The following is a 26,322-nucleotide window of genomic DNA, read 5'->3' on the forward strand; positions in this document are numbered from 1 at the left end:
CTCTAAGCTCTGCTGGCTGTTCTAAGAGCTTCAAGTATAGCTACTCGCTTGTCCAGCTTTTCATAGGTTGACGCCAGTCCAGCTGCTTCATTCCCACCACCCCCTGCCACACACACAAGCTCCTTGTGTGTGACCCTCCTATCCCCCTCTATTTCAGGGACTTCCTGCAAACTCCCCTATAGGGGTACTGTCTGAATCCCCCTCCACGGTACTTTGTGTTCACCCCCATTCCCTTCTTTCTGCCCTCATTTCCCCTTCCTCCCACCATTCTTATTTATCCTCTTTCTACTAGAGTGAAAAGTCATTCAGGGTGTCAATTTGCAGTTTCTCAAGAAAACAGTACTAAAGGAATAAATGCAAACTATAACGATGCGAAAGATGCCAATATAACTCCCTCAGGAGCTCTTTAATGACCTGAAAATCAAAAAAGAATCCTACAGAAAAGTGTAAACATGGATGAATTGCTAAGGAAGAGTACAAAAGTATAGCACAAGTACGTAGAAACAAAAAACTGAAAGGATAAAGGCAAAAAACTGAGTTATACCTAGCAAGGGACATAAAAGGCAATAATACAAGATTCTTTAAATACATTAGGCACAAAAGAAAGACTAAGGAAAGCGTAGGTCCTCTACTTAGCAGGGAAGGAGAGCTAATAACTGATGACATCAAGAAGGCTGAGATCTTTAATATCTATTTTGCTTCAGTCTCCACTAAAAAAAAAAAAAAGTTAAAAGTGACCAGATACGCCACACAATTAATAAACAAGAGGGAAGGAACACAAGCCAAAAATAGGGAAAGGACAGGTTAAAGAATATTAACATAAGTTAGATTTATTCAAGTCAGCAGGGCCTGATGAAATCTGTCCTAGAGTAATTAAGGAACTAGTTGAAGCAATCTCAGAACTGTCAGATATTAGCTTTGAGAACTCATGCAGGGCAGGTGAAGTCTCAGAAGACTGGAGAAGGATAAACATAGTACCTATCTTTAACAAGGGAAACAAAGAGGACCAGAGAATTATAGACCAATCAGCCTACCTTTAGTACCTGGAAAAATACTGGAACAAGTTATTGAATAAGCACTTAGAGGATAACAGGGTTAAGGAATAGACAGCGTAGATTTGCCAAGAACAAATCATGACAAACCAACCTAATTTCCTTCTTTCAGAGGGTTACTGGCTTTGTGGATGGGGGGGGAACAATAGCTGTAATATTTCAATTGTATTAAGTCTTTTGACACAAACCCACATGACAGTGTCATAAGCAAACTAGGGAAATGTGGTCCAGGTGAATTACTATAACGTGGGTGCATGATGGTTGAAAGACCACATGCAAAGAGCAGTTACCAATGGTTCACTGGGAGGGCGCATTTAGTGTAGCCCGTCAGGTGTCAGTCCTGGATCTGGTATTAGTATTTTCATAAGTGTCTTGGATAATGGAGTGGAGAATATGCTTATAAAATCTGCAGATGACACCAAGCTGGGAGGGGTTGCAAGCACTTTTAAGGACAGGATCAGAATCCAAAGTGACCTTGACAAATTAGGAACTGGTCTTAAATCAACAAGATGAAATTCAACAAGTGCAAAATACTTTACTTAGGAAGAAAAAAAAAATGCAACACACAATTATAACATGGGGAATAACCAGATAGGTGGTGGTAGTGCTGAAAAGGATCTGGATCAGAAATTGAATAGGAGTCAACAATCTAATGCAGTTGCAAAAAAGGCTAATCTTATTCTGAGGTGTATTAACGGGTGTGTTGTATGCAAGACATGGGAGGTAATTGTCCCGCTTTACTCAGCACTAGTGCCAATACTGGGCACCTAGAAGGTTTTGAAAACTTGATCTGTAAGGCAAGGTTAAGAAACTGAGCATGTTTAGCCTTGAGGGAAGAAAAGTGAGGGGGGGGGGAGGGGACTTGATAATCTTCAAACAGAGTAGGGGCTGTTATAAACTGGATGGTGATCAATTGTTCTCCATGTCCACTGAAGATAGGCCAAGTAGCAATGGACTTAACCAGCAGCAAGGGAGATTTAGGTTAAATATTAAGAAAAACTTTCTATCGATATGGATAGTTAAACTCTGGAATAGGCTTCCAAGGGAGGCTGTAAAAGCCCCATCATTGGAGGTTTTTAAGAATAGGTTGGACAAACACCTGTCAGGAATAGTCTAGGAGGTTTACTTGGTCTTGACTGAGTGCAGGAGGCTGGACTGCATGTCCTCTCGAGATCCCTTCCAGACCTATATTTCTATGATTTTAAACTGCGTTGGGAGGAGAGCTAGGAATACTGTTATGCTGGAAGTCATTAATGGCTGCCATAAACCAGTTCTTTGTTACATCAAACAGAGAAATGCCATGGAGTTGAGCATAGGGCCCGGCATCACTTGGCTGCTAATAGCAATCAATCTGAATTACAACTCCAATTGATATGTTCTTTCGTGAATCATGTTGATATTGGCCCCAATCTTGAAAAGATGGAGAGAGTTCCACTGATTTCAGTGAGGCTTTGCACAAGCGTGGTAGTCCACTCATACAGATTGCTTTGCAGGTTCAAGACCAGACACAGTAGATTCATGAGGGCAACCACCTCAGGTGAAATCCTGGCCCAACAGCGATCAGTGGCAAAACTCCCATTGAAGTCAGGGGGGCCAAGAATACATCCCTTGTGTCTTAAGTACACTTTTTGGTGCTACATAAATAGTCTATCTTCAGCATTGGAATAAACTGTAGCACCAGTTTTCTATTTTTTATTCCTGGAAAGTAATAAAGTAAAGAGTAAAGTGTGGAAAGTAAGAGTCCTTTTGTTATCTGTCTGTCTGGATAAAGTATTTGATTTCTGTTTTTATGATTAGTAGTTTATTTTAAGACTTGGAGGCACCTGAGTTTGGCCTTCTCACTTACTTCTGCTTGTGTGATTACACCACAGATGCTCACTCCAAGAAACAGTCTCCCTAATACTGCTTACTTTTTACCTATATTCATTTGTATGACCATCACCACACTATCCAAGTATCTTGTGAAATTTACATATGGGATATCTCAAACATTACATTTTTTTTTAATTTGCTGAATTTTTAAAGTAGAAAAACTTATACACACTTCTCAAATTGTAGCATATACACCTCTACCTCGATATAATGCTGTCCTCGGGAGCCAAAAAATCTTATCGCGTTATAGGTGAAACCGTGTTATATCGAACTGCTTTGATCCACCAGAGTGCGCAGCCCCGCCCTGCCCCCGAGCACTGCTATACCGCGTTATCTCCGAATTCGTGTTATATTGGGTCGCGTTATATCAGGGTAGAGGTGTACTGAAAACTTAAAAGTTATCAGTATTACAAGAGCAAGGTCAAATAATACGAAAATGTTGAGTCTGATTGTTGGACTATGCAATTAAATGTCTTTTTTAATCCCCAGCAATGAAAGGTAACTTCACACAGTGGAGCTGTCTGAATTGTTCATGGTAACTTTTTTAGGATATAAAGAAGGTGGGTTTACAAACCTTTTGAAACAAGAACATTTTCAAATTGACCCTTCGTTAAGGTTTATAGGCAGCAGCCAACTGCTCTTATTAGTTAGTCTGGAGGAGATTTTGACTTGCATCTCTTTTGTCTTGCCTGTAACATACATGAGATGCTATATACAATACTAGAGACAAGGTTTACCAATTTGTAACAACAACAACAACAAAACAAAACAAAAAAAGCGCCCCATACAGGCTTGCCAATGACAATTAGATGCCAGGGTTAAAATATGTTGTTCCATCAACTAATTACTGTACTATTTTTAGTCCTCGTCTATAACAATAGTCAGGAGAGAAAGAATGTAAAGTCACAAGTATCAGACAGGACTAACTACTATTTTTGTAGTAAAGAATTCATAATTAGAACTGCTACTACCATTAGCATTTGAAGCAAAATGCTATTAAAATTACAGACTGGCTAACATTTTACATGGCATTTAGCCAAGATGGTTAATGGTTATGGAAATACTTAATACAGACAGTCTTGTTAAACTGCTGTTTTTGGTTAGCTAATAATAGTTTTTTACTTTAGATTTTACAGAACTACTAGAACATATCCCTTCACACACCCCACAAATTAAAATAAGCAAAAAACCCACATCTTAAGTCTGTGCCGAGTATTTAACTTCAAGATCAGTTGATGTAAAAGCATAGTTTTGTTCTTCCTGGGCAAGCATGAGTCAAGTAGATTAAAACAATATGGTACCATATAATGAAATCATAAAGACTGCACAAGTGATCAGGTGTGCTATGTGAATTAAAGCTAGGTACCTTGTAATGGATTTGTTAGCAGAGACAATATAAATTTACAGACTCAAAAACAAAAATCAACAAATCCTGACGAACTAGCCGCTCCCTGCAGATTAAGGTTTTCTACAGAAGATGATATATTCTAATTTCAAGCATTCATTTTAACACAGTGTTAACTTCGCAGCCAAGTAGTTTAAATGGTAACACTGTCAACTATTTCACTGCTAACATACACCCAGCTATTGTGCTTACCATGAAAGTACATGGAAATACAAATGGAAATTCCATTCATTTGAAAGACTATTCCATGGAATAAGGCTACAGATATTAAATATGCAAACAACTGAATATTGTATGTGCTGTCATAGGATTTCTTTCTTGCCTCAAGCTGCAGTGACTCTCCTTGGCAATGAGGGCCGGACTGCAGTAGCACCGAAACTCTAGGTGCTTTCCAAAAATAGATTGAGTCTCTGGCCAAAATACCTTACAATTAAACAGGACTTCCTTCGGAGCAACACTGGAGCCTGTCTCTGCTTGGCTTCTCAGGTTGTTTGAGAGAAAGAGGAGATGAGCCTCTCCTTAAGCAAGCCTTGACCATGTTGTCTGCCATCCCGAGAACCAAACCCAGCCCTTCATGTGGTAGTGAAACATAGTAGGGAGGCCGCATGGTTTAAATAGCAGATTTGGGAGAAGGTAAGGTGTCAGAAGAACTGGATTCTATGCCCAGTTAAATGTACAGTATTGATTAAGAAGTTCAGTGCTCCCCGTTCAGAGGACTACCACGTCACAGAGACAAAACCCGAAATGAACTCAAATCCTCACCCCACCACTCTCACTATATTTCTCTTATTGAGTGTATGGATAATTCCTCAGATGTGAGGAGATAACTAGGGACAGTAGAACGCTACAGGGATTACTAGCTAATTACAGATGCTCTCAACGAAAGTAAATTCCTAAAAATTGTTCTCACATCTTCAAACCATGACAGACTCCCGTATTACTCATTTACTGCAATTTGGACACAAAAAAAGTCCTGCATTTACTGCAATTTAGAAGGGGATGTCACTGAATTTTAAGGAACAGCGACACTTGACTGAAATGTGGAAAGATCATAGTCAATGCCTCATTTCCCTGTAACATCTGTGAGCGGGGAGGGGCGGGGGCAGGGAGGGGAAAGCTTTTCTTAGTTTTTGTTAAGTGTTAAAGGTAACTCTTCCAAGATCTAGAAGCCAAGTGCCATTTTTGTAGTGAGACTTGGTGGCTCCAGGGATCTGTAATAATAAGATACATGGTCTTTCAGCATTAGACCAAATAAAGTCTAGGCTTTTAGTCATCAGAACTCCTATGTGATAATTGTTTAGTGACCTATGTGAAATGAGTTACTGGTCTCAATTCAGTTTTTTCTGGATAAGTGCCATAATAAAAAACACCATCACAACAGCAATCTGGGCAGATAGCCTAAAGAGTAAACGGACACAGAATACGCATTGAACTTTCATCCTTTTCCTGTTTAGGGGTTAACTCTATTGGCAGGGCAGACCTTGTTGCCAGTAAATACACTCCATTAAATGTTAAAGACAAAAAGATACTTGTTTTGTAGTTACGTCTAGACCCTTCAGGTTTTTAGGAAATCAACCTATAGTGCAGTGGTCTCCAAACTGTGTGGGCGAGTCCCCCTATGGGGGCACGGAGGAACATTGAGGGGGGCGCATAGTGGGGCTGAAGCCAGCCCCCCTGGGGGGTGGGGAGGGAGCTCCACCACCAGCCTCGCTTCTCCCCCAAACCTGTTCAGCCCTCAGTCCTGCTCTGCCCCCAGGCCCAGCTCTGCCCTCACTTCCTCTCTGCCCCCAGACCAACTCCGTCTCTAACCCCAGCTCCTCCCCCATAGCCAGTCCCATCCCCAGCTCCACCTTAAAGCACAATCTCTGTGCTGCTGAAGCCTTGCCTATTAGTGGGGGTGAGGAGCATGGACACATTCCATTACTTGGGGAGGAAGCGGGGGGGGGGGTAATTTGAGATCAGGAATCCTTCAAAATCAGTTACGTCAGTATCTGTACACAACAGCAGTACTGGATTTATAAAATACACCACATGCACCGGATTAACCAAGATGAGAATGGAGTCTTGGTTGATAAAATTTTTACTAACCAGAAAAACTGAGATCTTTTTTCTGACGAGGAGAGAGGAAAGGTTAGAAAAAACTACATATAAAGTAGCAACTGAGCAAAGACACAGTTTTTCCTCCCATTTTGAAGGTTATTGTTTGGAATAGGATGACATGGTCTGCTTCTTTTGGAGCATTCAGAAATGTGTTCTTCGGTTACACCTGTCAAAGCCATCCACCATTTGAATTCTTTACAGCTGTCATTCCAAGGAGGAAACAGCAGCGGCAGACAGGTGAAAAAATAAAAACATGGTAAACAATGAAAAGCAAGTATATTGTACATTTACTTTAACACATGTGTTATATAACCATTGTAGTAATACAGGCTGAAATGTTATTTATTGAATTTGCATAAGTGTTTTCAGTGCCAGAGAGAGAGCTCCCAAGCCCCAAAGTGCTCACAATAGGTTACGTCTGAACAGTTGACATGAAGACACAGGAAAAGGGATTAGGAAGCAGCCATTTAAAAAAAATATATAAAAATCTTCCCACCTTTAGCTACAATCTCCTAAACCCTGCACATTTCCCGCTAAACTGTATGAACGCATAATTAACCTTCCGCTACCACTGATTTTCTCACTTAATGCCCCGCACCGCCCTCCACTTTAGCATCTGCAGCACAAGCCCCATACCACTTGCAGATATGGATACACAGCCCAAACTGAGCCAGATGGTCCCCGCTTCAAAGACGTTACAAATCTGAAAACCTGATCCATAGGGTGCTCAGCATCCTTCAATTCCGATTGACCGCAGCGAGATTTAAGGGTGCGGACTCAGACCCTAAATAACTGCCATAAAGAACAAAAGAGGAGGGAAAAGATACTACACAAGGTGGGCGTTTTATTTGTTCAATACAAATTTGGGGTTTAAACACTGTCCTAATTTTTAATCCTTTATTGTTCATTATCAGGCTGTTCCTATTTTTCAAGTCATCTGCAAACCATCTTAGGAGAACTTAATACCTCCAACCTGGAACCCAGATATTCTCCTTCCACCTCCTTAAAAGTGACCCAAGATGATATATACAGGACTAAGGCACTGATCCTGCGGGCGCATGTTGGCAGACATTTGTACCCACATGGAACATCTTACAAGATCAGAACCCAAGAGGGGAAGAAATGACAAAAGTCATACAACTTAGAACATTCAGGAAATCACTGGGGGATAAGGTGCAAAACAAGTCAACACAGGTCACTGTCCCATACCATAACGGCGGCCTTAAACTGACCTTTAAATTTCATTTAATTCAAAAAGGATATGCTGAATGCAAAAATCGGTTAACGTAACATTAAGTCAGCACAGTTGAAACCACAATATTAGGAAACTAAACAGTTATGGTCATAACAAAATGAAATGTGTTAAGGTGAGTATTGTAAAGCATATACATCACCGCAGTAATATTTGAAGCTACACTATTACCATGAAAAAACAGAAAAAATGCTATATACTTGCAAAACCGCTAAACTGACACTGCTGTATATTTCCTGACTTTGTGATACTAAATGGCAGCCTTAATGTCAGATTATATTTGCATTTAAATATCCTCATGTTAGGGATTTAAAACAAAACCAAACAAAAACCCTACACATAAATGCTAAAAAAAAAAATTAAAACAGCCCCAACTAGATTTTCAGGCGACATATTTTTCAATAAGGTCTTACATGTGCAGTTATTTAACTCAAGAGTTTTCTGCAAAAGAACAACAGCAGTATATTCGCGGACAGTGTAATAAGTCTTTGAAACAGCTGGAACAGGTCAAATTTGTATTTTTTTTTTTAAATCACAAGCTTAAGTTTACAGACTACTAAAGAATGCAGTAAATATTGCAAACACCTAGAAACTGCAGGATATCATTTTTTGTATACCTGCAAGTTTCTACCATCTATGGTGGCGTTGCTTCCTCTTGGGGGGGCAGGGATTGAGAATTTTGCTCATTTGTGCATTTCAGCATGACAAAGCCATCCTCACACAAAATATCCCAATGCCACCCCCACCAATGCCTAACCAGTGTTTGGTGCCTACTGATTATCACTTAATAGCAGCCAATTTTAGAGATCTTATCAACTTTTTAAATATTTTACGAATTATCCTCTGACCTACATTACCTAAGTCAAAGATTTAGTTAAATCTTTTAACAGATAAAGCTGGAATACAACTTTTAATATTACTCAAATCTTCAGTTAGAAGATTTTTTAAAACAAACGAATGGCAGTCATTCCAGACAGGAGTCCAACCCATCATTTTTCTTCAAGCACATTTTAGCTAAATACTGTATTTGCATGGGGAAAATAATTAGGCATAATATTTCTTAAAAATAAGTTTAAAAAGACACTGCCAACTTTTTTCCTAGCTCTGTTTCACATTCTGGATTTCATCCTATGCTTCTTAGGGAACCGAAATTAATGCTGTTCTTTGTTTATGCATGTGCTGATATTACTCAAATTGCATAATTCTCAGCATAGTGTTTACTTGTTGAACAGCCCTGTGGCGAAAGCAGAACACTTTTTGGGAGGGAGGTGAGGTTAATTTCTGGTTTATTTTTCAAACTTTGTGAAAGGGTGATTCACTTTTAAATAAATTAGCTCTTTAGAGTAGAGGTGGTATCACACAGATTTATAACAAGTGGAATATTAAGTCAAATTTTGGCCATGCTACTAATTGTCTGTGTTCCTTTAAATAGTGAATTTAAACAATCATAATTTAAAACACTATCTTTTTTCTATTTTGACAGAAGACCAAAATGCTATGTAAGCAATGCCGAGGTTTTAATGAGGTCACAGAAGCTTTGTTCCTACTGCTTTTAAGAGATTTCTGGGAACCACTGACTTCAAAAAACATGCTAACCTCTAAATGCTGTTTCTGTATCTCCCTTATTAGCGGAAGCAGGTTTTTTAGATCATCCCTGTACTTGAAGAGTTACCTACATGTCACAATCAGATAGCTAAACAAATACTTGTTTACATGCACTTGTTTAAGCCCCAGCATATAAGATAATACTGTGATTTAAACCATACTTTTGGTTAACAGTTAAATTCTGTCTTCTCTTTCTTCATTTATATGCACAGTAGAAGCATCTCATTATTCTTTAGGACATAAAATACATGTGAAAGCAAAGTTCTGTTCCTTAGCACACGGTGAAACAACTGTTTTTTATAAACTGCTTTCTTCCTCATTCAATTAACCATGCCCAGCCCCCTTTCCCTCACTTCTCCTTGTGCTGTGGACAAGTACCACAACTGTGTGCATTTCAGTATTAGGAATGGTGAAAGCTTCACACTCTACATGCTTTAAAGGACAACACAGTTTTGTAACACTGTTACATAAAAAAAATAATGTAACCACAGCATCAGGTTTGATAAGCAGCAACAAACAACGCTAAACTGGTTCACACATACAAAAATCAATAAAGAGGACTGATGCATTTTGCAAACAGATTCATTTTAACTACCATCACATAGAGTACAGTGGGATTTCCAGTTCAACATCATCAACAGTGAGAAAACATTTCATTTAGAACTAGTGAGACATTAAAATTCTGAAAAGAAAGAAAGAAGTCTCGTTGATACCATCCAAATCACACAATAACCAGCTTAAGCTTTAAGAAGGTTCATTAAAGCAGCAATCCTAGCATGATTTGTTCACGTATTCAGTCTGAAATATTGAACTTTTTTTTTGTTATTACCTGATGTTCTGCATGAATGTTATCCCCAGTAGGCCAGCGATGTTTGCTGTTATTATAGCCGCCTCCACCACTTCCTCCTCCCCCAAGCTGCTCACCATGCTGCCTCTGAAAGAAGTAATCCACCATAGCGTCGTCCTGAGAGCGGCCTGCAACTCCTATGGATCCAGGGACAGGACTGGAGTGTGTCCCTGCTGCAAGCGCTTGATTTGCAGCTGGCTGTTGCGGAGCTTGGGACCCTGTTCCAGATGTCAAAACAACAGGCATGTTGGGATTAGCTGTATCTTGTGGGTGCTGCTTCAGGTGGGGGCTGAACGAGTCCTGCCAGAGCACTGCTTTTCTCTTCAAAACACACGCAACGCTCATTCCACCAACACCTAAGGAGACACAGGTTTTTCAATGTTTAATCATTTTCATAACCGATTAAGCGCACACTGCCTACATCAAGAACAAAATCTTTACTTCTTTTGACATGTTTATGCTTTCCTGTTAGTCACGTCTGACCCATATCTCAGAAAGCTAAATTTAACAAACTTCATTTCAGTAAAATATATTAAAAATACACACCAGCCAAAACGACAGTTAATTCAACAGGATGCTGCCAATACAGCTAAGATATCTACAGTTGCCTATTCTTGGAATCAGACCACCAAGTTGTGCAAGTGAAATTTCTTGTGTGGTCAGCACACTAAAATTTTGACTTAGTCCACTCTAAAACTGAGCACTGAAAACTTCTGGGGGAGAAAAACCTTGGGAATGTAATGGAATTCAAATTACAACATCAATGTTTACAAACGTCTATATTAATGGCAGTTCTGCTACAGAATTTGCATGTCCATATAAGTACTACTAGATTATTACTTCCAATAGTTAGATAAACAAAAAAAAAACTTAAGTCAGCCAGTTTTTCAAATTCAAACCTAAAATATTATTTGTACACATGCTATTAGTCATGCCCCAAACATAACTTGCACTGTGTTGCAAACACTAAGGCTGGCTAAGACAGTAAGATATATGCACATATTTATGGGAGATTCCCTGAAGAAAAAGCAGCTAACCTCTTAGTGACTGGGACACCAACAGAATGTTCCAGAGCTAGATAGCCAACAGCCTCAATTCAGCTACTGATGGGAGAGAAAAAAAAACTAAACTCTGACTGCAGAAACTATCTAGCATAGCAAACAAAGCAAAAAGAGAATCCATCCCATACAGCGACCTGAATACTATGACAATAAGTGAGTAAATCATATTGCTAATCAGTTAATAAATCACTATCCCCAAAATGTTCTGATAGAGTATGAAATACTGATTTCATGCTGCTGTGGTAAGCCTTTTTTGTTTTGTGAAAGCAAAAAGATCAATAATCCAACACGGACAGTGATACCACAGAAGATTCTATACACCTTGATGGTAAAGTAGGTTTTTTTCTTTATGTAATTCCCACCCCATTAAAAAATATATACAATCAGGTATTTAAGTCAGAAGAAATTCAAGCACTATTAAAAATGCTAAACAGAACTCTGACTTCTAAACTTCATGTCAATTATTGCCCTCAGTCACCCAACTGCAAACCTACAAATATCATGAATAGTTAACAAAGAGGGATTGACAGCAGAATTTGCCCCTCATTTATTATCATCACAACTGCATACCATCATGCAGGAAGTCAACTTCCACATTCATGATAAGGCTCTCCCTAGCATATCTTGACTGAAAAATTTGGCCCAAACCTGCAAACAGCTCTGTAGGCTCTGAAGGGAACCTTTATCTCCTCTTTTCATCACACTACTTTTTAATAACCGTCAAATTCTACAAGTGACTTCCAGGAACAACTTCATAACTGCAGTGGAGTGCAAGATGGCAACAAACAAAAATCTTAATTTTGCGCAAAAATCACCTAGATTTCCCCTACCAATTTGAAGCATTTTTTTTTCTCTTATTCATCTGTTAGAGAAATTTGAATATAAAAACTTCAGTAATAGGATTTTTCCCCCTCTCCTTAAGTTTACAATGTAGTTTACAATGCTCTAGAAAAATAAAAGAAACGGGTAACTTTGCACTTATGCACCCCTCTTTAAATCTTACCACAAAACCTGGCAGTCTCATTCCACTTCTCAAATATAGCACTATGATGAGGTCTCATTACTAAAGCTTTATTATTTTTACAAGATACTCTTTTACCAGCATACGCTATTTAGCTTTCCTATAGTAAGTTCTACACACACACACCCACTCACACACAAAGCAAACAAATAAAAATGAAATGAATCAAACTCTCCTACAGAAGAGGTAAGAAGAAAGATTATGTCCATCATTAATTTCTTGTAAGGAACTCATATTATGATGATGGTGGCAAAGTACTTAGGTACTCTGCGTACTGTTATGAATAACTAAAACTGAACTAACTCCTGTCAAAATAAATGGAAAAATACATTGTGAGGCAGTCTTAAAAACACACACACCCCATGGTCCCAATCCTTCAAAAATTCACATACACCGCTACCTCGATATAATGCGACCCGATATAACACGAATTCAGATATAACGTGGTAAAGCAGTGCTCCGGGGGGGCGGGGCTGCGCACTCCAGTGGATCAAAGCAAGTTCGATATAATGCGGTTTCACCTATAACGCGGTAAGCTTTTTTGGCTCCCGAGGACAGTGTTATATCAAGTAGAGGTGTATGAATAACTTTATGCACTGTGGATATCCCCACTGAAATCAATGGGACTACACACAGCACAAAGTTAAGCATGTGCATAAATCTTTGCAGCACTGATGTCCAAATTAATTTCCTTATTCACAAAATTTTGTTGTCTGCAGTCCCATTCCCTCCCCACCCAGTTATTAGTGCAAATTAGCAGGTATTTAATCACTCAGAGGCAGTGATCCCCTTTCAATTTTTCTTTTAAAAACATCCATATTACACAAAACTTTCCAAATGCTCTAACAAACTGATATGCCATCATTTTCTATTATGGCCATGACAAACAACAACACATAGTTGAGAAGTAACAATAAAAGGTTTGGCAGTTGTGGCCCAATCGAGGGACTTCCCTTAATGACCTAAGTGATACACTACACAATATGGAGAAATGCAGCATCTTGATTTTTAAAGCTTTTAATGGGGAAGAGACCTGCCCTTTTCTATGTTTGCGACCTGCTCCTCCTTTTGCCTCAGCCTGCTACATATTTACATAAAATACCTTTTAGAGGTTCCATCATCACTCCTGAAGTTAAGAGGTGATCAAGCTTTCTCTCTTCCACATCTGAGGGGCTGTCACTTGCTCCCTCAAATCTCACCGAAGAGGAGAAAGTGTTATAAATTATTATTCTCTTGACACTAGAAAATCCCAGTTAAGATCTAATAACATCATTATTACATTCTGTACAACTGTCTGTAGTCTCAGAAACCTCCTCTTTCATTTAACATGGACAAGGCAATCCCAAGTCAGAACAGAAAACTTGGCACAGGAGACATTTTGAAAGAAAGCAGGGGGGGGGGGGCATGATGGGAAGTTCAAGTTTAGTTCTGAGATATGTTTTTAATAGAAATGTTGTGATAAATGTAGCAGACAGTTGAATACTGTCATTCAAAGCATACAGAGCATCAGAAATATGTTAAATCACCTACACAACACATACTGGTTAACTAACCAGCAGCTGCAACTCATATCACTGCAAGTGTCTTATAGCTACTGGATCTCTTTTACTTTTCAAAGTCTTCCTGTATTTTTTACGTAAAGAGTTTCCCATGAGTGTTATTCATTTACGAAATAAACAGCCTCCTACCGGACATTACAAAAAGGGGTTGCCAGAGTGAAATTACTATGAACATAAGTTTCTTTCCCCTTACACATATACAAATGGTAGTAAACAAGATGTTTTATGTTATCCTTTCCATAAGATAGCCTAGTTTAGACTCCATATAATTTCCTGTCTGTAAGCAAGGTAACTTTGGGGACATAGCTAAACAAATTCTAACTACAAGAAGTGGTGGCCTTAGAAAAAATAGCTGTATTCTGCAAAAATAGTTGTATTCTGCATGTAGCATAACTACTACTACTAAATTCAGAACTCAATAACTGTTCTCCAAGCGCTCTGATTAAAAAAAAAAAAAAGAAAGTTTGCAGTAGTATTTTAAAAATTGGAATGGACACGAAATGTATTTTGCAAAATTAAACTAGGAATCTGTAAAGGCCTCTATTTTTCCATAAACTTAAACTATGAGTCAAAGCTGCCTACCCATTGTTTAAGAGGCATCTGGCCTACAAAAATGTAAAAGTTCACATTTTCATTAAAACCTAAAGAGACATAGCAGGAAGTGGGTAAATTGATAACCAACTAAACTTCTTAAACCAGCATTAAAACACGTCATAAGACAAATGCTAAAGTGCCCACCCTCTCAATAAAAGGAAATTCCTTACTCATGATCTGCTTAATAAAATTTCTACTTGGAACAAAGTTATTAAGCACTGAACAGGAAAAAAAAAATAAAAACAGGAGTCTCTCTCAGTTTGGGGTAAAGAACAAGCTCTAATGTTGTTCTCTTCAAAACAAAACTGCTTAATTAAAAATTATCCAATACAAATACTACAGGAGGAGGAAGGACTAAGAGAGAACAGCACTATATACTTATAGCACATCAGAAAGTATTGTGTGTGTTTTATTCCCTTCCACTTGGAAGGATAAAGACCCTTCTCTTTCTCTTACAGTCTCACACACACCAAAAAAACAACAGGGCTTACAAAAAAATCCCAACCATTACAGAGATAAAACACAAACCGTAGGGGTACTGAGACACTTATGACAATAAAAATGGATCACTTTTTTATTTTTGAGAATTAAATGCATGCACCTCCAGAAATCCCAGGTATATCTTACATACATTACACACACACACAAACATATATACACACAGTTTCCCAGCAATTCCTGCTGATGGGAAACTGAACTGTGTATAAGGTACGAATGGTTTGGACGCTATTTATCACATTTACTGAATTTCCCCCCATCCTACCCCCCTTCCGCCCCCCCGGCGACGCCGTACAGCCAGGTTAAAATGCACACGATGAATTACATGCCGAGAAGAACCCCCAGCCGGGTATTATTTTTTTAAACCAAAATAGCTTAAAACCACCCCCAGCACCCCCCAAAATAAGGATGATTTCTTTCTCCCCCAGGAGGATCAGGGCAGGGGATTGCCCCAACTTCACAGGGACCCGAGAATAAGGGTTAATGGAGTTTGTGGAGGGGTTCGGGGCACATTATGGGGGCCCCTGCACCTCCCCACTCCCCCTCCCTCCTTCCTTTGATAACAATAGGGGCCTTGCTCTGACTCCAAAACATGCACAGGAACAGAGCGAGAGGAGAGACCCAGGCACGGCGACCGGCCGGGGCTGCCTTTCAGGGCCGCATCAACCCCCACCTCGAGCCCCTAACCCCAATATGACCCGACCGACTGGTCCCCTGGGGTGTGGGGCCCAATTTAGTCCAGATCCGGTCCGGATACTCACGGGCGGAGCGGTAGGATGAAGCTGGATCTCAGCCCCCCCCAGGCCTCTCGCTGGCTGCCTCTCCCCCTGCCTTTCACTCCGACAACATGGCGGCCCACTGGGGACTGGGACGGCGCGATGCATCATGGGATGGCTAGGCAGGCCCTGTTTGCTGCTCAGGCTCCTTGTCCCTGCTCCAGGCTAGCACAGCATCAGCTCCTGGGATGGGGCTCAGCTCGACTGGGCCATGGGCCCTCTCTGCAGCCCGAGGAGCTCTCCTGGGCGTCTGTCTGTGCTAAACACAAGCCCAGATCCAGGGCAGCCCGTCCGCATGCCCGTGAGCAAGACAGAGGGTATCTGTGCAACGCTAGCGCCGAGGAACCCAATACTAACCACGCACCCGGATGTGCTCATCCACCCAGTCCACACACCCTGGCGCCATATGCACACACCCCAATAGGCTCCCTTACCCCGTATGTACACCCTGACGGCGTGTCCCAGCCTAGACACACCCCAAATGGGTTTTACACACACACACCTTGACTCAAGTATCAGGGGGTAGCCGTGTTAGTCTGTATCTACAAAAACAACAAGGAGTCTGGTGGCACCTTAAAGACTAACAGATTTATTTGGGCATAAGCTTTCATGAGTAAAAACCTCACTTTGACTCAGTTGACTACCCAAGACACACACCCCACAATATTTCGGTGTGGGATTTTTAAAGCCCCTGCTCCAAGAAGGATGTTATTACGTGACCATCTCAGCGTTCAGCGTTTAAAAACTAAGTTCCTATGCCTCATAGTTGTAGAGAAAAGATTGAAAACATGACCTGAGCCTAACCCTAAAGATTCAGGAACCAGAAGGTAAATAAAAAGAACCCTTTTTTTTAATCTCATGATTTTGGGGGGTCCTGACTCAATTTCTGAACACTTGGGGTGGGCAACGTATAAACCAGACTGATCCTCTCCAATTGAAAGAGATCCATGTTTGCAGAATGTCGTATATCACACAAAAAAACACATATCAATTCTCTCCAGCTAAGATTGAGCTCTTATTTTAATAAAAATCTAAAGTATTATACAACAGTGCGGACATTGCAGTATGCACTACTGCAGACTATAAAGTTCCTTTCTATAGTCCCCTACATTCAGCAATCTTAAAGCTTTTTAATTAAATTATAATTAATTAAGCTACATGATACTACTACTTATCAACAACATGGAAGTATCTCTATTTCATAAGGCAAAGAGAAAGAAAGGTCCAGATTTCAGAGGTATTTAGGCACCTACCTCAAATTGAAATCAATGAAAGGTAGCACCTAAATACATTTGCAGATCTGGGCCAAAGTGATTAGAGTTGCAAAGACCCTGATCCTACAAAGACTTTGCATGTGCTTAACTTTACCACCACGAGTACATAGATTGTAAGCTTTTTAGACTGGGAACCATCTTTTTGTTCAGTGTTTGTACAGCACCAAGCACACTGGAGTCCAGGTCCATGGGTGGGGTGCTACTACTGCAATACAAAATAATTTATTATTGTGATTAAGCATTTCTATTTATTTCAGTGAGATTACTCATGGGAACAATGTTAAGCATGTGTGAATATCTTTGCAGGGTCAGGACCTAAGTGTGTGGCAAAGCTCGAAATAGATCCCAGATCTCCTAACTCCCAGCCATCTGCTTTGACGATGCTTCTTCCCAGAATAGGATACGTAGGATAGGGAAAAGCAGAGGCTGTTGTACCAAATTCCTAGCCAGCCTCTCACCAATGTGTATCTAAGCCCTAACCTAGAGGCAAAAGTCCACAGGACAGTTACAGAGCTACGCTTCTTGCACACACTGTCTGAAAACTTTCTTCACTTCCTACTGTAAACTCTCTCTGTGCTCTGTTAAACATAGCCAAAACCCCAGTCAGGATCAGAGCTCCATTGTGCTAGGTACAATATAAGAAGTTACAGTCTCTGTCCCAAAGATCCTACAGACTGATCCCTCGAAACAACCTGTCTTACATTTCTCTGGTGTGAATGAGAAATATACCAAAGAAGAAAAAGTCTTAATCTAGATCACTGATAACAAAATAGGGAAATATATAAAGGATTATATATAGAATAGCATACTAATACTACACACTCAGTAGGTGAGGTATAAGCCCATCATTTCTGAGCCAAACAACCCACAGCTGTCTGCAATGTGTCTCTCAGCGTCAATATAGAGATAGAGCCAGTGGGGACTACAGATCCCAGCATGCCATGCTCTTCCTGAATCCAGGTTTAGGTTGTTGACATTACTATAGATCACTGTATGCTGGGACTTGTAGTTCTTGTGATTGCTTGTGCACATTAAACGGGGACAGTCAATTTGAAGTTGTCTAATTTTCCAAAAAAGAGTTAAAGATAAGTTCAGATACAGCTCCTACCCTGACTCTCCTGCAATTTTTTTGTGGCTTTACAATCTCATTTTCCTGTTAAAAAATGTTTCCCCACTCCTGCTGGTGGATGAAAAACTCACACAATCAACAGAAGAAACCAAATATACTTGGGGAAAAGTGAAACTGATCAATTGCACAAAATGCTGTCAAATGCACCAGGCAAAACAAACTGGGTGAGAAAACGGTATTTCATAGAATCATAGAACTATTGGGCTAGAAGGGACCTCAAGAAGTCATCCAGTCCAGTCCCCAGCACTTTGGCAGGACCAGTAAACCTAAACCATGAGGACAGGTGTTTGTCCAACCAGTTCTTAAAAACCTCCAATGATGGAGATTCCACAACCTTCCTTGGAAGGCTATTCCAGAGCTTAACTACCCTTACAGTTAGAAAGTTTTTCCTAATATCTGACTAAATCTCCCTTGTTGCAGATTAAGCCCATTACTTCTTATTCCACCTTCAGTGGACATGAAGAACAATTGATCACCGTCCTCTTTATAACAGCCCTTGACATTTTTGAAAACAGTTATCAGATCCCTCCCCGGATTCTGTGAGCTGGGTATTCTCTGCTGGATAACATCAATGCAACAATGCCTGATGTCATTGAAAGGGCAACCAAATTCATGGTAGCGTGCTACCGACAATCAAACTGTGCCACCATGTCAGTCAGCAGAAACCATGGGCAGTGAAAATTGGCAAAGGTACCATATCAACACCAAACTCACTTCCTTACTACCAACAACAGAAACATTTATGGGAAACACAAAATGAGCACAACTTCAGGCACGTGTGTGTAAAAGTGCCTTGCATCCAGATACACCATCCCTTGATCCGCCGCAGTATGGATGGATATGCAATGACAGTTCCAAGTCTCTGTTCCCCCAAACTGTACCAGACAATGTTGTTCTTCCTCCTCCAAATATTTTGAAGTTAATCAAGTGCTCCTGAAAGAATGATCTACCTTGTAAATGTATGAGATGTGGATGTAACATATTCTTTGCATGCCAGAGAGGTATGGTGGGTTGCAAGGACCTGACAAAATCAACTTCAGCATTTGCAGCTGAAAACAACAATGGCAAGCAGTGACCTGTATTACTCACATTAGGACACTCAGCTGTAGGTTGAATGAGAAAGAACACTAGTAACCATTTATAATAATTCTAAAATGAAGTCTTTGATTAAAATTAGTACTATCATTATAATTTTGTTAGTATTTTTCCTTGTATTGACCCTAAAGCAAGGTTGACCAGAATGGCTGCCAAACTAGAGCCAGTTCTGACACAACCTGCCTCTCTCAAGCCAAAAATAACTGTGACTCCAACCTACACCACTAAAAGTACTCATGGATGGTTCCTAAATGCTATTGATAACAGTATTATTGTGAAAATAGTTGCTCCTGTTAGAAGATGAAGGCTTGCCTGCCTACACTAAACTGTTTTGCCATTTTAGCTATACAGGTATAGTTGAAGTGACCAAAAAAAAAACCAAAAACAAAACCCTAGTGGGCATACAGCTACACCAGTATAAAAGTGCTTATACCAGTATAACTTAGGGCTTGTCTATACCACGCAGCTTTTAGTGACACGGCTGTGTTGACACAACCTTGTCGCTAAACGTCAGTGTGTGTAAACACTTTGTCGGCACTTTTGCAGACAAAATACTTCCAGCCCCGCAAGCGGCGTTAGCTTTGTTGGCAGGAGAGCGCTCCTGCCGACAAAGCCACATTCACACTGCCACTTGCATCGGCAAAACTTTTGTCTTTCGCGGGGGGGCTTTTTTAAGTACCCATGAAAGACAAAAGTTTTGTCTACAACTTCGTAGTGTAGACATACCCTCTAGTTCAGCACATTTATACCATATAGCTGTAGTAAACCAGTAAAAATCACACCCGTAACCAACATAGTTATAGCAGTGTAACTTTTCTAGTGTCCACTAGGCCTTATCCCCTGCCCCCACTGCCTTTCACAGGGAAAGTTCCCAAAGCACTAAACAGGCTATTTATGGGGATTCCTCCACCCATCACTGGAATTCAGACACATCAGGGGCGAAAGGCAGCAGGTATTTAACACAACAGCTGAGGACAGGAAAGGAAGACCATTTGCAACTGCAGGGGGCATTTAGGGAGGCAGAAGATAATAATACCTGATACCTTCTTATACTAGGGCCATGTCTACACTAGCAAGCTTACAGCGGCACAGCTGTACCGAGACATCTGTGCCGTTGTAAGAGCGCTCGTGTAGCCATGTTATGTCGACAGGAGAGAACTCTCTCGTCAACAAAATAAAACCAGCTCAACGAGCGGCGGTAGCTATGTCAGGGGGAGAGTGTCTCCCACCGACGTAGCGCTGTGCACACGAGCGCTTATGCCAACAAAACTTACGGGGTGTGTGTGTGTGTGTGTGTCTGTGAGAGTGTTTTTCACACCCCTGAATGACAAAAGTTTTGCTGACATAAGTGCTAGTGTAGACATGGCCTAGATAAGAATAACTAGAAATTTAAAAATCAGCTTTCTCAAACCAGTACAAATTGCTAATATAATAATAATTAATAATAATAATTCCTAGCTCTTACATAGTCCTTTTTATCAGTAGATCTCCAAGTGTTTACAAGGAAGTTCAGCATTATTATCTCTGTCATAGTTTCAGAGTAACTACACTTGTATTTCCCCTCCATGGTCTACCAAGGGCACCCACTTTAGGCTCCTGGTTCCCAGCTGTCACCTCTCTTTGACAGAGACTCACATCTCACTCCTTCTTAACTGGGGTTCTTTGTGCCTACGCTATGATATCCCCAGCAAGCCACACTGCCTAAAAGGCCAGTGGCTGCACTTTGCTTTCTCTTCAGAGGCTTTTTCTAAGCAGCATATTGCTTCTTAAGGCAAAAGCATTACAGAGTTATTATTGTTATTATTAAAAACAATAAAAGAGCCTACACGCGTGTTAAAAATCTTACCAGAGGGGCTCTGGTGGGTGAGTAAATCACTTAAATGACTATACAGAACTGTATTTCCTGCACCTGTCAGAAACAGTGCAAAGGCTTGAGGGAGTCAGGGGTAATGGAGGAGCTGAGGGACAGGGAAGGAGCCTGGAGTGAACCTGGAGGGTTGTTGGGTGTGGGTGGGAGAAGTATGGAACAGGATTTTGGGGGGAGGGGCAGGATTGTTGGGGAACCTCCCGCATGCTGACCCCAAACCTCTCCCATTCAGTTAGGCACATCTGCCCCTGTCCCAACACCCTTCATCCCTCTGGGTCTCTGCAGCCTCCTCCCCCATTCCCATGTGTCCCTGCAGCCCCCCCCCCCTGTCCCCATGTGGCCTTGCACCTCCACTTCCATTCAGCCCCTGGCTCAACACTGTCATCCCACTCGCTCCCGAGTCTGAGTCCCAGTATTCCCCCCCACCACTAGCCATTCTGAACCCCAGTCTGTGAGCCCCTCAACCGCCCCATTTGCCCCACCCTGTCTGTCCTAACCTGGCTCTGCGGGTGGGGTGCTGTAATGAACTTCTACTCCTGGGGGAATTCTGTGCCGCTGCGTGCACACAGAATTATTTTTTCCTCACATTTTCTGGTGGAAAAAAATTCTGCAGGACACATGAATTCTGCGCGTGCACAGTAGTGCAGAATTCCCCCAGGAGTACAGTTTTTACCAGTTCAAGTGCAGGAACAGTAGCACAGGAGCAGGGGGTTGCTGGAATTAGTGGGGAGAGAGACACAGGAAAATGCAGGATTCCTGTGGTCTCTCACCAACTACAAAATCCTGGCAAGATGGAAGGGTTTGTGTGTCATTACCAAATGCCTGAACCATCTAGTCCCTTCAAATCCAAGTAAGTATAAGGGAAATGCCACCGCTCTTGCCAAAAGATTTTCACAATCTACCTGGTATGGAAGGGCTCACAGCTGTTTAGATGCTTGCACAAGGTGACCAGGTTTTCAAAGTGAAACCGTGGGACATTTGCCACAAGGTGGGGAATTGAGTGGGCGCCCAGGACATGGTTTGGATGTGCATCAGGGAGATGGGCATGGAAAGAATACGAGCCTCCCCTCACTCATCCCTCTTCTCAGTTTTTTGAGACCCTCCCTCTCCTTCCCTGCCACCATGTGCATTTGACTGTACATGCAGGGCGGGTCTAAGGACTCAGGCATGTCTGGGCTCACCAGGAGGGTATCACCATGTGACAGTCCTGGTGGGAGTGCATCCTTTATGATTATTATCTATCACTCACCATCACCACATGCCAGGCACTTTCCAAGCAAAGAGGAGAGCACAGTCCACATAACATACAGTCTGAAAAGACAGGTGAAGGGTGGGGGACAGGGACAGAAAACGCAGCACACATGCACTCAGGGAGCCAGCTTTTTCACTAGCTTATCTGCCCAATGGTTCCTTTAAATAGCCAGAGCCTGCCTGGAGTGACAAAGCACAACGGGGACACTTGGAAAAGGCTCCTGTTTTGGGGAGACACATGGGCACCCTATTAGCTTGCAAGTGTGAAGGACAGTCCAGCTTGTCCCTATGTCTCTTTTCCCTGGCCAGGTCTCTCTCAAAGCACAGCAGCTATTCATACTTAAGTCATGTTTCCAGGTGGGCTCTTTCCACCCGACCCCAGTGCTGAAATGATTCTGGGCCAGGAGCAGAGGCTATGGTGACATTATCTGGAGAGAATGAGTGAGAACGGCTGAACTTCACATGTGTGCTGTTTAACACTCATTCACTGGAGGGCCAGCAGACTTTGATTTAAGGTTGCCAGGCATTTGTGTTTGACCTTATGTTTTTTTCAGCCAGATCCCATCCTTCATTCCTGTAGTGGGGGAGCACAGCACGGCTCAGGGAATTAACGATGAGGCCACAGAGCCCTGACTCATAAGGATGCTGGTTCAAAGCCAATCCCAGTTAATTGTAGCTAGCGAACTGGATTAAGCACTGTGCGGGAGTCTGGATTGCTATGGGCCTGAGTCTCCTCTCCTAGGTACTTCTTTCTATACCAACAAAACTTCACTGTCTTTAACTCAGTTACTCCTGATTTACAGCAGCGTGTGAGCAGAAAATCAGGACGCCGATTCTGCCACTCACTTACCTTGTAACCTTCGACAAGTCACTTCCCTGCTCTGTGCCTCAGTTTCCACATCTGTGAAATGGGGGTAATGCTACTGACCTACCTTTACCAAGCACTTTGAGATCCTCAGACTAAATGTGCTATATAAATGCACAGAATGAAAGCCATTCTCCATATAAGCAGCCACCAATCTAGATGGGCTAGTGGGTCTCCTACCCTCCTCCGTGAAGCTGATAGAGGTCGTTCTGCTGAAGGCTTTGGGGTTATGGAAGCAGATCAGGGAACTGAAACGGACCGGGATGTGGGAAGATTGACCTGTGCATACCTGTTGCATGTATAAATAGAGGCTGTTGATTTCCAGGGCTGACAGTTTAGCGCATTTCCCAGCACTAACTCAACAGGCAATGACCTGAACCTGAACTTGTTGTCTGGGTAGCTCTCCAGGGGTGCTAGGCGCTTTTAAAAACAAAGAGATGATCACAGTCACAGACAATCCTTCTCATCAATCTCAGTAGGGCTAGACAACATACTGGGGTTCCCATGCCACTTCATGATGTGGAATTGGGTATAGCCCCTCCCCCCCTTACCCTGCCTTTCTTCCCTCCTCTTTCTTCCCCCCCTCCCCCTTCAGATCTGTAGCTTAATCTGTGTCCTTGTTTTGGAGTGGCACTTCTCCCAGCCAACCAGATTCGGTTGTCCGGGGCGGGGGAGGGGGTGTGTCACTCCAAAACAAGGACAAATACTGGACTACCGACTGGGTGGGTTTGAGTCAACAAGCAGATGGGGTGGGGGCAGGATGGGACAGGACACAAGCCCCACAAAGTCTGAGGAGAGAACAAAGAAGCCACAGCGCTGCATGGGGGGCAGGCACACCCAAGCGCCGGGGTGCAGGATTTGACTAAGGACCTGCTGCGCAGGTGATTGCAGAGGGGGCTCCTGGGACACCGCCAGGAACTGGTGGGACAGCTGCGAGCACGCAGCAGGACTTGCTATCCAGCACCCACAGCCAGAGGGCATGGGCTGGTAGACTGATCAAGGGGCTGTGCAGAGAGTCTGTGTGGGTGTCTACTAGACATGTGGGGGCTGGGGGCTGTATCAGGGAAAGGAAGTCTGTGTAACCCCTGCGAAAGGGCCTTCCCTGGGTTTACTGCTGGCTTTGAGGCAAGCGTTGCATTCTTGTTAAGCATGGTACTTGCTCCAGGGGTGAACTCGGACTCCCCTCGAAGGATGGGTTGGTGTTTGTGCAGTGGTTTGTATCTGGGACCTCTTCCTCAACCCTGAGAACCCACCACCTGACAAGTGGCGTCACCAATGAGGTTTGGGGAGTTAGGCAAGGACCCTGGGGAATGTGCCTGATGTACGGCCAATTGGAGGATCGGGGCATTTTTGAATAATACAGTCCCTCGGCCAGCCTCCCCCAACCCAGCCCCCTCCTGGCGGCCTGCCCTTTCCACTGTGGCATACCCCATGGGGGCTCCATGCTTACCGCAGTTTACAAGGGATCCCCAGACCAGCTTCCCGGCTTTCCAGGCAGCGCTGGAGTCCACGTTTAACATGCACTGCCTCCCTGGGTACCAGATGGTGGGGATCCTGGTGGCCCAGGGGAGCCTCCCCCACGGAGGTGCAGATGACCAGAATGGTACAGTCAAAAATATTTTTAAGCAACTGGATCGGTCCCCCCGAACAGATGAGAGAGTTCTTTGCTCGGGCTCAGAAACCTACCAAGACACGCAGGGACTTCACCAATAGCCTCCAGTGACTGTCTGCTCCATCACCAAGAGGAGCCCTCCCGGCCCAGGGCCTAGAGCAGAACCCGGCCCGATGATTGGCAGACAGCCCAAATGGCATAACTAAAGACTCACCATGTCCAAATCGAGCATGGAACGCTGTCATCCACTTGTCGCCTTCCTTGATACGGATCTGATTGTAGGCGCCATGAAGGTACAGTTTAGAAAAAACCCTAGCCAAGCAAAGTCTCTCAAAAGTTCATCAGTAAGTGGCAAAAGGTGATGATTTCAAACTGTCACTCTATGCAGAGCCCAGTAATCAACACACGGGTGCACGGAGCTGTCTTTTTCTGCCTGGGTTTAGCAGGCCAATGCTCAAACCACTGAGCTATCCCTCCCTCCATAAATAGCAGCAGAATCTTGATGCAAAGTGCACCGTGACTGATCCCCACTGGATGTGCAGGTCATGGGTGACCAGCCAAGGAATACAGAGGATACTGGAGAAACAAGGGACGAGATCAGTCCAAATTGCAGAACCTCCCGGTGGCCCTGGAGTGTGGCCACAGTCAGCAGTGTTGTTAGATGAGTAACCAAGCCAAAGGAGAGAGAGGGGACCCATCAATGCACTCCACCAAATCGGGGAGGCTCTTATGCTGAGTGGGAATGTTATCAGTCTCAGCAGAATCTCAGCCCATGAAGTTGTCGGATGCCCCTGAGTCCACCTCAGTTCAGCTTCAGACATGGCAGGATGTCAGAACTGAAGAGGAAGTTGGATGACGGTGGCTCGCTGGCCAACCATGGCCAGGGTACCAGCTGACAAATGGCCTTTCCCAACCGGGTCAGATATAGTACGCAGGCTCCCTGCACGATAGGTGTAAGTCTCAGGCTTGTTGCCAGCTCCTTCCTGCATCAGTAAGGCAGGGTCAAATCTGGTTGGCCTATGGGGGTCAAAAACTGGACTTCCTTTCTAGTTGGTGTTTAGCCAGGCAATTGGCAGTGGTGATGCACAGCTTGACTAGGGTGTCTAGGTAAGACACTGGCTCTACCCATGCCAGCTTATCCTTATTTTCTTCATTCAAGCCAGGCCAGAAATGGTAGTGCTGTGCTGCCTTGTTCCATCTAGTGTCATCCGCTAGGTGCTGGAATTCCGCCCCAAACCTGGCGACTGGCCTAGTCCCCTGGCACAGGTTCTGAAGAGCGCTCTCTGGAGCGGGTATGATTCAGGTGATCACAAAACAACTGCCATGGCGTCAATGAATTCCTTCAGCTGCCCCAGCCAGGGGCTGGAAGTCTCCAGGAGCGGGGATGCCCCAGGCCAGGGCCTCCCCAGTTAGCAGGCTCATAATAAGCCCCACTCAGCCTGGCCGGTGGGAAACAACAAGCGTTGTAGCATGAACAGGAGCAGCCACTGATTCAGGAAGCCATAAAATTTCCCACAGTCACTGTCAAACTGGGCCGGCAGCAGAATCTTCAGTTCCCAAGGGACCTTGGCCCCAGGTGAGTGAGAC

The 26,322-nt window shown here is 42.8% G+C and overlaps 1 protein-coding gene across 8 annotated transcripts in view; it reads right to left on the reverse strand.

The window, feature by feature from the left end:
• The window catches only part of PUM1 (pumilio RNA binding family member 1), a 120,370-nt gene extending 104,649 nt beyond the window's left edge, over positions 1-15,721 (reverse strand). For all 8 annotated transcript variants that reach the window (XM_034754333.1, XM_034754327.1, XM_034754332.1 and 5 more), the window contains exons 1-2: positions 15,628-15,721; positions 10,116-10,489 (exon numbers count right to left, since the gene is read on the reverse strand). In XM_034754333.1, the coding sequence (XP_034610224.1) occupies positions 10,116-10,478 (363 nt within the window). In that variant the 5' untranslated portion in view covers positions 10,479-10,489; positions 15,628-15,721. The remainder of the gene's footprint in view (positions 1-10,115; positions 10,490-15,627) is intronic.
• Positions 15,722-26,322: the final 10,601 nt, after the last annotated feature.

This window comes from Trachemys scripta, chromosome 20 (assembly GCF_013100865.1).
Source record: "Trachemys scripta elegans isolate TJP31775 chromosome 20, CAS_Tse_1.0, whole genome shotgun sequence".
Classification (NCBI taxonomy): domain Eukaryota; kingdom Metazoa; phylum Chordata; order Testudines; family Emydidae; genus Trachemys; species Trachemys scripta.